General features: G+C 43.7%; 1 protein-coding gene across 1 annotated transcript in view; it reads right to left on the reverse strand.

The window, feature by feature from the left end:
- Positions 1-376: 376 nt before the first annotated feature.
- The window catches only part of UBXN7 (UBX domain protein 7), a 47,560-nt gene continuing 35,465 nt past the window's right edge, over positions 377-12,471 (reverse strand). Inside the window, exon 11 of the mRNA XM_045030679.1 lies at positions 377-6,041. Coding sequence (XP_044886614.1) covers positions 5,880-6,041 — 162 coding nt within the window. The 3' untranslated portion in view covers positions 377-5,879. The remainder of the gene's footprint in view (positions 6,042-12,471) is intronic.

Raw genomic sequence — 12,471 nt, forward strand, 5'->3', positions numbered from 1 at the left:
AGACACGCTCCTGCCAGGAGGGGCCGGGCCCCGCTGCCTGGTTCGCCCCCTGCCCGGGTGGGGGGGGTCCCCGAGTTCCCTGCAGCCGGAGCGGGGCTGCCCGGGGCGAGTGTCCCGGGCGGGGCAGAGTGGAGCAGCCTCTGCTGTGGGGCTGGTGCAATGAAGCCCGGGAGCAGCTGGGCCGGGAGCTGCAAGAGGGGTCCGGAGCGTGGCTCGGCTGCACAGCTCGGGGCCCAGGAGCGAGGGGATGGGGGAGCTGGGAGTGAATTGGGGGTCAGAGCTGAGAGTTGGGTGGAGACGGGGCTGTGCCACTGCTGCCTGGTGGCGGGGGGCGCTCTGGCTTTTTTTTTTTTGCTCCGTCCCCCGTTCCCCCCCCCCGCATCCCGATATTTCATGTTTGTCATCTGGTCACCCTATAGCAATGGAATGCATCCCCCACCCCCCCAAAGTTTTTCACTCTACTGTACTAACAGACTAGCAGATTTGGCTCTTTTCGAAAAGCTTTGATGTAGCACAGCTAAGGAAATGCTGTTTAAACAACTCTTGATAACTCTGACACCCTTTGTAATACTATACTGTGTCACTATAATTTAATAACACTTTAAAAATAAGACTGTAAAAGCCTGTAATTACAAGGCTATTAGACAATTTCAAAAAGAAAGAGTATGAGCACATTTGGTGATTTACCAGGGAGTGCAATGTGCATCCAGAAGCAAAGCTTAGGATGTGAGTGTACAACACCAATCTTTTAGGTCCTAATTCAAAGCTCACTGAAGTCAGTGAAAAGACTCCCAGTTGCTTATGCTCAGGCCCTCACTGCCTTCTCTGGGCAGAGTGTGTTGCAAGGTTGAAACTTTCGGTCAGCTTGCTTTACTATATGCTGTGTCTGGAAACCTAACACAGTGGTGATTGCTCACTCTACATGGGAGTGGAGGAGATGACTATAAGAGGACCATGGTTCCCAGTATCCTGGGAGTCACTCATCTCAAATTCCTCCTCAGCAGGGATGAACCAATATCATCATCTTTTAAATCGATGGTCTCTTAATCTGATGTTTATAAAGCTACTGTACACGTCAACTCCTAGTCATGATTAACTGCAATACTCATGATTAATTTTCAAGGAATTAACAGCTGGAGAGCAAAACAAGACAAATGGAACATGTGGGACAAATTGCTCCTTTAAAAAAAAAAAAAGGAACTACAACTCAAAATATCAGTTTGAAATATCATTAACCTGAGAGGATGGAGATGGCTATTTCCTCCCGTATCTGCCAAGGATATGGACTCCCATTCTATAAACACACCTCTACTCTCTAGTACTCCTCATGACAGACCCAACAAAGTAACACTCATTAGTGAGACCAAAACAACCCAGTCATTTAGGTTAAGTGTCCTGCCTGAAGCTACACATCAAGTCCACTTCCAAACATTTGCTTTGCTAGCCCCTTACATCACCACCTTCCTTTGCAACTAACATGAGACCTTTCCCCAGCCCACTCCAAAGTAATGTGCATCTCAGCCTCAGTGTCATGGAACAATTTGACAAAGTTTTTGTTTACACGGCACCTTCTGTGGCAATACAAAAAAAACCTCTGACCAGGCTAGCTTACATTCCTGCCAGTCAATGCTCTGTTCTATGTAGATCCCAGGTTAGATTCCCAGTCTCACTCCTTCAGCCTTCAAAGACTAGGACTGTCAGAGGCAATGCATTAAGGTTCAGACCGAGGAGAGATCTCTCTTAACAGGAGCCTCTCTGGCCAATTACAGTTATGACTGACTCTTGGGAGTCCGAACTACAATGCTTTAGCCATACTGTGTCGTTGATGTTTGCAATGGGGGGGGTCTTAAAGTCAGATGTGTATATGGGGGAACTTGGGACTTTGGCAGAGATGCAAAGAACTGAAAGATAAAGGACCCAACCAGAACAAGCACTAACCGCTTCTTGGGAAGAGACAAGCTACAAGGGCCTGGCACAAAGATCATGTTTTAGTCCATGACCAGTCAGCTATTCAGCCCGCAATTGCAAGGACCTACTCATAGTGTTAAATGAAGTAACTGGAAATAGCCATAGTGCAGGAAGTATTTCATATCTTTGAACCTTCTGTGTATCTAAGTCAGGCAGCTAGCTCGCTTTTCTAAGAGGAAAAATTCTCAATGGGTGTGTACTGGTACAGTAAGTGATCACCACCTCAGCTACTGATACATAAAATTAAGGACCCATGCCACAGAGCGTCTCAAAAAAACCCAAACCAAAAAACATTAGAAGCCAGTTTCTCTCGGGAATGGGGTTTAATCCACCAAATACCTTTCTACTATTGTTCACAGCACAAGAGAAAGTAGTATGTTATGGATATATTTTTTATTATATTTTCCTTCCTTTAAGGTTTCCTGGAGTTTTGACATCTTGTCTCTTCAGATCTCCAACTCAGTGAGCTGAGCTGCCTTTCATCATCAGTTTCTGGCCAATGGCTACTTTCAGCTTGCTTAAAATCATGAAAATAAGTTTGGGAAATTAAATGGCAGTTTACTGATCACTGGAGGAATATGAAAGTATATAGAAATTAATCACCCAGTAGTTAAAGTACAGTTGGGCCAGGGGATGGAGTAGAAGGAAAAGGCAGTTGACAACTGAAATCCCTCACCTCCCTCCCTGTCCAACAGCTGGGCTCTTTTTAAAATTGTTATTTGCCTAAAAACGAACTGGGAGCAAGCTGCAGGCTCTCAATTCACCTTCCATTATGCTAAAAATCTAGTGCGGAGAACCACTGCCAGACTGGATAAGAGGCAGATTTTCTTTTCATACCTCCACCACTAAAAAGCATGAGTGGCTTCTTTTCAAAGTATAATTGTTGCTTCCCTGCCAGACCAGACTGCTTGAGAGGTGGGTGGGCAGCTTTTAACATAACTTAAAGCTGAATTAAAAGCTGGTTCAGGACTCCAAATTCAGATTTTTAATGCAAGATGACCAGTATAAGAGAGTCCAGCTCCTTGCAACTGAGCAGGAAGAGAAAATAAAAAGGCACTTTTATGGCTTTTGGCTGCCTTGCAGCTAAAGTCAAAATTTAATTAAGAATGGGGTTTGGAAAGAGAAGTTCCCCTCCATCCATTCAATGTAACGTGTGTACAGAATTATTTAGGGAAATCACAACAGAGTGCATAATGTCAAAAAGGACCAACTACCGAATCGGAAAATGGCTATGAACAATCAGCATCCCCCCACCCCCGCCAACCAAACAAAAACAATTTCACACAAGAGTTAGTGGAACTGCCAAGGCCCACACTCCCATGTACATAAAGGGACATCAGGGGAGAGCCACAGAAACTTGCGGCCTTAATCAATTTAGTGGACAAGGAACAGCCCATGGACAAATGCTATATACTAAGTCTTGGTGTTCTTAAACTTCAAATTCTTCAGACATTCACTAGTTGGGAAGGTGCAAACAGATTCATGCACACAAGTGTCAGATATCAGAGGGGTAGCCGTGTTAGTCTGGATCTGTAAAAGCAGCAAAGAGTCCTGTGGCACTAAGGTGCCACAGGACTCTTTGCTGCTTTTACAAGTGTCAGAGTTAATCATTTCAATTAGCCCTTGGAAGCCCAGGAAAGCATTTAGAACTAAATGATACAGAGTACCACTACACCTCTCCCTACACAGCCAAGTTTGAATTGTGCATTTTGTGGTTCAGAGGATCCTCCATTTTAGAAGCACCATTTTCCCTTCACCCACAACCACCAGTGCGATTGTTGCAGTTCTCTCTCGGGTCAGTATAGTGGAGGAATAGTCCCCTTTGAGAACAATGTGGCAATGATCAGTTATCACTTTAGAGTCTCAACATGTCACTTCTGATGTGACTCAACTACTAGACAGGGAATGGAGATCAGAACTGGCTTTTGTATACTGGAGCAGAACTCAAAAAGTGGTAGCACTGTGAGTGCTTTTAGTCAAATCATCCATTTATAAAGCATTATATAAATATACTTATAAATATTTATACAAATTGTATAAGAACTCTCAGTTTTAAGGGCAAAGGACAGTTAGCTTGCAAAGACCCATAAGGAATAAACTGGGTCATCGCCATGATTTCCCATGTAACATCCTTTAATGTAGGAATGCAGCCTGGAGTGAAATTAAAGGCAAAGTATCTTGAAAAATTTTATCCCACATTATACTCCTAGCCATCCACTTGGAAAAATTATTGCCAGCATTAATTCCTTTCTTTGACCCTGATGCCAGGAGATAAGTTTTCCTGACAAACACAATGAAGCCCATTGACATGGGGGGTAGTGGGGGACACTAATCTTTCACACTATGCAAACTGCCAATTTTGTCTGATTCTCAAGTTAACCCTGTATTTTTATGTCCAACGTGAAGCAGCTTGTTTTCCTCCATAAATGCAGAATATGCTAACTATCAGTTACAAAAGAACATCCTGAATCAGTACAAGTGTCTGTAAAAGGATGAGTTAGCAATTAAACGCTTTTGTCTCACTGCAGTCTTCTGTAAATCCTTGAACACAGTTGTGCTCAGACTCAGGGTAAAGTATCTGGGGACACAGGAGAGTACATGGTGCAAAAAGCTACTTGGCTGCACTGTACATTGCATTGTATGTTTGGTTAACTGATTCCTTAGTCATAATGTATGTATGGCTTACATTGACAGTTTTTATAGCTTTGAGATATATAAAGCCCAAATCATACTGACACGTTAGTTATCGTTGCTTTACACAACTCATAAAACTTTTGTTACAGATACAGAGAGTTCAAGTCACCCTGATGATGTGAGCCAATAAAATGACCATTCTAACTTAGTGGAATGTCCATCAATGAGAGGAGTTTTTTTTTTTTTTTTTAATATATGTAATTTATAATAAAAGGAACCTCAGCACTAGAACCTACTTTTCTTATCTTATAGCCTGGCTGTTTTGTGAAAGCCCTATTGCCCCACGAAAGTGAATTACCTAGGAAACAAAGAATCAAATTAGTTCTTAAGTTGTATGATGGCAAAAGTTTTACAGAAAGTTTGAGATTCTTACAATATCCCACCACCAATAAAGTCCTGACAACAAAGAGGCCACATTTTGGAATAAGAGAATAGATTCTGGAGGAGTAAGTTCTAACTATAAAAACAGGAGGTTTCAGCTTCAGACCAAGCATCCAATTCCCATATCAGGCATGCTAAATATTTGCCAAATCCCCTGGCAGGTCAACCCTCACTTAAAACAAGAGGTCACCTCATCAGCAGGAAAAGAGGGAAAAATATGCATGTGTAATCTACCAAGCTTCCCTAGCCTGAATTGCTAAACATAGCTCACACCATATCCTTCCAGCAAATCAGTATTCTGCAAAGGACACGACAAGGGATCCTCACACGGCTGTAAGGTTAACGGAGACCTTTTGTGTAGAAAGCCAAAACCAAGAAAAACTCTACTGCAAATTACAATTTCTCTGTGTAGGGAGACAACTCAGTGCCTAGTCACATGGTATTTCTCAATAAAAATAAAATATATTAACAAAATAGATTTTTTTATTTTAGGGGTAGCAGTGAGAAATATCTGTTTGTTATGGCCATCCCTAACCTCAGCATGGTGGATGCACAGACAACCCTTTTATTCTGAGAAAGGGATGTGCAGTTGTAGGAGGCATGTTCCTCCACAATTAGAGCATGATTTTTCCAAGCCCAAAGTTGGGAAAGCTCACATCTTAGCATTTTCATTTGGTCACAAGACTAGGAGAAAGGAGGAAGAGGGAGATGTGGCAAATGCCTGCCTGCCTGATTTCAGCTCGGTGATCCCATGAGCCCAGCTGCATACTTAGTACGTTGGTATCACAGGCAAAGAGAAGGAGGGGAGGGAGGCTGGGAGAGCTCAGGCCATGGTGCTAATTCCTTTCCTGCACAAAGACAGTCTCTTGAGGGCACAGGCCAGCCTCCTGCAATGTGATGTCATAGTCCAGGTGAGAAAGCTTCCTTCGAGGGAAGTTGGTGAGCAGTTCAAAACGTTCATTGGGGTATCCTTTTGATTGGACATGCTTCACGAGAGCCTGAAGAAAAAGGCAGAAAAGTATTGATTTGCATTAAGTACAGAGACAACTTTTTCTTTGAAATATTAAAAAAGTTTGAGATCATGGACGGAAGGGCATTGAGTGAGAAGTTAGGTAATAAAGGAGTTGTATTATTTGTACATGTAGTTGTAGTTGTATCATTTCTATAGCTCCCATGACTGCAATACTGGACACTATTAAACCAAATGGTCCCTAGCTAATGAATACTTTAACAGAAGAGAAATAGATATTAGCATATTAATGCAAGCAAGCTGAATTTTGGACTACACATTAAGACAAAATGGCACCTGCAAGAAAATCTTAAAATATCCAAAGGTAGAAGCCCCTTAGTTGTTTATTGGTAGTCACCACTAGAAAGAGCTAAATGATCCTCTGTGAAACAAGTGACTTTTCTATGTTACTTGAATAGGACCATATTGAGTTCATCATATTTTACCTACAATTTAATCTTTTTCTTCCTCTCAAAATATATATTTCTTTGTAAACTGCCCTCATTAGCTCCTTTGCTTCTCTCCCTAGAATGGCAACATTGGTTTGTTTGGTTTTTTTTGAGGAGGAAAAGAGGGGAAAAAATGTGTGAAGAAGAAGAGATATCCAGCTCAACCAGTCAAACAGCAGCAATGTGTCAGGAAGGGTGGATGAATGCCCATGTCAGGAGAGGAGGGGAAAGGGAACACCATGTGTAGGACTATCGTGTAGAAAAGTGGACTGTGGAGAGAAAGGAATACAGGAGATAGTTTAAAGGGTTGCAGGAGGGAAGCAACAACATAGCAAACAGAAAAGGGGCAGGGGGAAAGGAGAACAGGAAAGCAAATGCCACTTTTCAAGAACAGGAGAGAAAAAGGGAAATTCTTCTACATCCTCTTTTATTTAAAAACCAGTTAAGTTTGCTGCTCGCACCTCCCTGAACATTTTAAGGCCAGCCCTGTCTGTACACCTCAAGCCACTTGGTAGGCAATAGACATTTTCTAGACAACAAAATCTGACAGCCATAGATGAAAAGCAGTGCTGTGTTCCTGCATAGAACAATGTTACCTGCAGAGTGTGAAACTGAGCTATTTATTGTACATTATTGCCCTCAAAACAGGCATCCACAGGAAATGCTACTATGAAACAACGTTAACACTGTTTTCTTTGCCTGTTTGAACCCAAAAGAGTGAAAGAAGGAAAGACATGGAAAATGAGAAGACAAGTATGAGTCAGTCCTTTACGTGGAGCCAACACAATATATGCTTCTGGTCCATCCCCCTCTCCTCCCCCAATCTATCTAGGGAATAGGGCAGTATTGAGAGTGCAAGCATATTCTGTGAACAATGGTGTGCAATGAAGCAATATCCAGACTGGTAAAAAATTAAACGCTGAATAGTCTGAGTTTTCAGCACATTCAATGTTAGTGTAATGGCAACTGCCATTAATTACGGTCTCCATTTTAACTTCAAAATGCAATTTTTTCTCATAAACAATTCTTATGACTGTTTTGGACAACACTAACAAACCACGGAGGGTAAAAAACAATTCAGCATGGAAATAGCCATCATGGAGAAATGTCTTTGGAACTTGGCTCTGATTTGACTGAAAGCGCTTGACAACTGCATAAGGATCAGCATATTTTGCAGTACACCTTAAGAGTGCCACTACGTAAGGCTGCCCATGTGCACAGCCAACTGTATAGTAAAACGTACTGAACTGGGGGGAGAAGTGCTGGACCCAGGCTAGAGGGATTTCTAGCTTATGAAAGCAATACCTGGGGTTTTAAGCTTCAAGCAAGTGCAGCTTGCCCCGTAAGAGCCTGCAGCTGGCTTAAATATTAATTTAGGGTGAGAATTCGCTACTTCTTTAGTACACTAAGCTTAGATTGTGTTTTTGTTTATTTGCTAGGTAATCTGCTTTGATCTGTTTGCTATTCCTTATAATCACTTAAAATCTATATCTTTCTGTAGTTAACAAATGTGGTTTGTGACAAAGCAAAAACTGTGTGGGAGTTATAACTTGGAGCAGAAACCTGTTGCATGTTTCCTCTCCACATTGAGGGAGGGGGCGAATTTCATGAGCTTACGCTGTACAGATCTCTGGCCAGTGCAAGGCAGTATAATTTTGGGTTTACACTCCAAAGGGTGGTGTGCTTTTGAGCAGCTGGGCAGTTCCTTAGCTGTAACCTCCCCATGCAGAGCTGATCACAGCAGCCTGCAAGTACTGCACCTGCGTGTGTCCCTACCTATGTGTATGCTGATGAAAGAGCAAGCTTGGAGAGCTTGGCAACTTATCACAGCAGCACAGTGTGATAGGAAGCCCAGGCTAGTGGGTCAGGGGGGCTCAGAGGTACCTCAGTTGCAGGTGGCACCCCAGGGGGAACCTGCCACAAGTGTAAGTGACAATAGCCTTCAGAAGGTTCAAAGGACCTTAGTCAAGGTGGTAGAATTTGTTTAGTAACTATATATTTTACTCTAATCAGGGAAAGGAGTTATTCACCACAGACTACCAGAATTCATATGCACAAAGGGTATATTTAAGGCTGTACATGCAAAAGAAGGACTTTTGCATCCAACGAAGTGGGCATTCACGCACGAAAGCTCATGCTGCAAAATGTCTGTTAGTCTATAAGGTGCCACAGGATTCTTTGCTGCTTTTACAGAACCAGACTAACACGGCTACCTCTCTGATACTTGTACTGTAACTGTTCTTTGAGATGTGGATGCAGACACATATTCCATGCCCTTTGGCCCAGTCACCTTCCTATGCCTATATAAAGGTGGCACTAACCTCACCCTCATCAGATCTCTCCCACTGGAATCCAAGGCTAAAGACTCTGATGCAGAGGGTAGGTCGTGGAATACACATCTGTACTCATATCTCAACAAACAGTTACAGAACAGGTAAGTAGCTGTTTTTTATTTCTTTGAGTGGTTGCAAATGTGTATTCCACTCAGGTGATTTACAAGCAGTAACTGACGGAGGTGGGGCTCAGCATCTACCTAAAGAATGACCACAGGACTGCCTTTCCAAAGTTTGCATCTGATCTAGACGCAGTCGTAGTAGCTGAACTGAAGACCAGGTAGCTGCTCTGCACATGTCCAGCGTAGAAACGCTGAGGAATGTGACTGAAGCCGCTTGGGCCCTTGTCAAATGAGCTACCAGTTTTTGTGGAGGAATAGACTGAGCTACCCCATATGCTGCCGTAATGTAAGAAGTAATCCATCTGCAGATTGTCTGCAAAGAAACCACCTGACCCTTCACCCAATCCGCATAAGACATAAGAGCCAAGGTGAACAATGAAATGGTTTAGTCCTTTCCAAATAGAATGCCAAACAATCTCAAATCCAATGTACGAAGGTGCTGTTCCTCTGTATTCAAGAGCTGTTTAGGAAAGACTACAGGTGAGTACATAGTTTGTTAAGGTGAAACTGAAATCACTTTAGACAAACATTTCTTACGTGTCCTTAGGGCCAACGTATTCTTGAAAAACTGTATGTACAGAGGTCCTGACATGAAAAAACTTGTCTTTTGTAAAAGAATGGACAGAGAACAGGTTGCCAAGGGCTCAGATGGATGTCCTGTGAGGGCAGCCAGCACCAAATTATGGTCTCACAATAGTGCTGCTTATCAAGAAGCAAGAGACCACCACCACCTTTTAAAAAAAAAAAAAAATCTAGCCACAAGGCAATTATCCAAAGGAAGTCAATTTTGTCTTGTCAGATGGAACACCAAGATAGCCACTAAGTGGACCCCTGAACGAATTTAGACAGACCTGAGAACTTAAAATGCAACAGATAGTCCAAGGAGTCATGAATGAGTGCTGGCCTTGGCCAGATTCCTTGAGCTAGAGACCAAACTGAAAAACCCTTCTACTTGGCCAAATATGTACTTGTAGCAGAGAGCTTTCTACTGCACTGCTTCTGAGCATTATTCTTCCTCCTTGTCTATGTGTTATGGAATGGGATGTAGGTGGTCCAGCCTGTAGTCATAGCAAGAGTCATGGTTAGTGGGCGGAGCAGATGTCCAGAGTGGGGAATGAAGCCAAGGGTCAGCACCAGAGTCAACTTCCAATAACCAGAGCCAAGGGGCAAGCCAGAGTCAAGGTCACAAGTCAGAGGCTGGGGTTGGAGCCAGGACTGGTAACTGATTGGAGGCGAGGCAGGAACTGGAGAAGACACAAGGATCAAGCACAGAACAGGAGCATGGTGGGAACAGATGTGAAGAGAGAGGTAGGAGCCAGGAGCAGAGCAGGAATCAGGAACAGGGTTAGGTGAAAGAGACAGGCACAAGCAGGGTCCAAAGCAGCCATAACAGGAAAATCACCTTATTGCTCAGACAGACTTCCTGTGCCTCCTTTGGCCTGAAATAGTGTGGTTGGACCAACTGGTGGAGCTGGGTGATCCTCCAATTAGGGCTCCCGTGGGTAGTGTCTTGCCTGAGGCTATAGTCCTACTAGCTTCTCGGACCACCAGGTTTTGACAAACATTGGGTGGAGGCCAGGATGCAGCAGTCATCTTGGTTCAAGATTGGGACAACACACATGCAGCATCCATGCCAAGAGATGCAGACTGATCAGCACTGGATGCCAAATCTGACTGACTGTGATATTGTGTCAGAAGATTTGGGGATGAGGTGAAAAGGTCTGGAAGGTTGAAGAGAAAAAAAGGTCCAAGAACCAACACTCATCACACCAGTTTGGCTAAGACAATAATTCAATAACAGCTGCCAACTCCTTTAGCACCCTTGGATGCTGCACATTCGGCCCCATGGATTTGTGCTCATCCAGCTTTTCTAAATAGTTCTGAACAACTTCTTTCTCCACAGAGGGCTGGTCACCTCCTCCCCATGGGCAGCAGTGCAGTAGTCTGGGAGCTGACCTTGTTCATGAAGACAGAGGCAAAAAAAAGCATTGAGTACATTAGCTTTTTCCACATCCTCTGTCACTAGATTGCCTCCCTCATTCAGTAAGGAGCCCACATTTTCCTTGACTTTCTTCTTGTTACTAACATACCTGAAGAAACCCTTCTTGTTACTCTTAACATCTCTTGCTAGCTGCAACTCCAAGCATGATTTGGCCTTACTGATTTCACTCTTGCATGCCTGAGCAATATTTTTATACTCCTCCCTGGTCATTTGTCCAATCTTCCACTTCTTGTAAGCTTCTTTTTTGTGTTTAAGATCAGCAAGGATTTCACTGTTAAGCCAAGCTGGTCGCGTGCCATATTTACTATTCTTTCTACACATTGGGATGGTTTGTTCCTGCAACCTCAATAAGAATTCTTTGAAATACAGCCAGCTCTCCTAGACTCCTTTCCTCCTCATGTTATTCTCCCAGGGGATCCTGCCCATCAGTTCCCTGAGGGAGTCAAAGTCTGCTTTTCTGAAGTCCAGGGTCCGTATTCTGCTGCTCTCCTTTCTTCCTTGTGTCAGGATCCTAAAATCGACCATCTCATGGTCACTGCCTCCCAGGTTCCCATCCACTTATGTTTCCCCTACTAATTCTTCCCCGTTTGTGAGCAGCAGGTCAAGAAAAGTTCTGCCCCTAGTTGGTTCCTCCAGCACCAGGAAATCGTCCCCTACACTTAACAAAAGCTTCCTGGATTGTCTGTGCACCACTGTATTGTTCTCCCAGCAGATATCAGGGTGATTAAAAAGTCTCTCATGAGAACCAGGGCTTGTGAGCTAGTAACTTCTGCTAGTTACCGGAAGAAAGTCTCGTACACCTCATCCCCCTGGTCTGGTGGTCAATAGGAGACTCCCACCACGACATCACCGTTGTTGCTCACACTTCTAAACTTAATCCAGAGACTCTCACATTTTTCTGCAGTTTCATATCGGAGCTCTGAGCAGTCATACTGCTCTCTTACATACAATGCAACTCCCCTACCTTTTCTGCCCTGCCTGTCCTTCCTGAACAGTTTATATCCATCCATGACAGTACTCCAGTAATGTGAGTTATCCCACCATGTCTCTGTTATTCCAAATCACATCATAGTTCCTTGACTGTGCTAGAACTTCCAGTTCTCCCTGCTTGTTTCCCAGGCTTCTTGCATTTGTGTATAGGCACTTAAGATAACTTGCTAATCATCCCGCATTCTCAGTACGAGACAGGAGTCCTCTACTCTCGCGCTCTCCTGCTCCTGCTTCCTCCTGGTATTCCATTTCCCCACTTACCTCAGGGCTTTGGTCTCCTTCCCCAGTGAACCTAGTTTAAAGCCCTCCTCACTAAGTTAGTCAGCCTGCTTGCGAAGATGCTCTTTCCTCTCTTTGTTAGGTGGAGCCCGTCTCTGCCTAGCACTTCTCCTCGGAACACCATCCCATGGTCAAAGAATCCAAAGCCTTCCTCTCCAACACCACCTGCATAGCCATTCGTTGACTTCCATGATTCGACGGTCTCTACCCAGGCCTTTTCTTTGCACAGGGAAGATGGACAAAA

This window comes from Mauremys mutica, chromosome 9 (genome assembly GCF_020497125.1).
Source record: "Mauremys mutica isolate MM-2020 ecotype Southern chromosome 9, ASM2049712v1, whole genome shotgun sequence".
Classification (NCBI taxonomy): Eukaryota; Metazoa; Chordata; order Testudines; family Geoemydidae; genus Mauremys; species Mauremys mutica.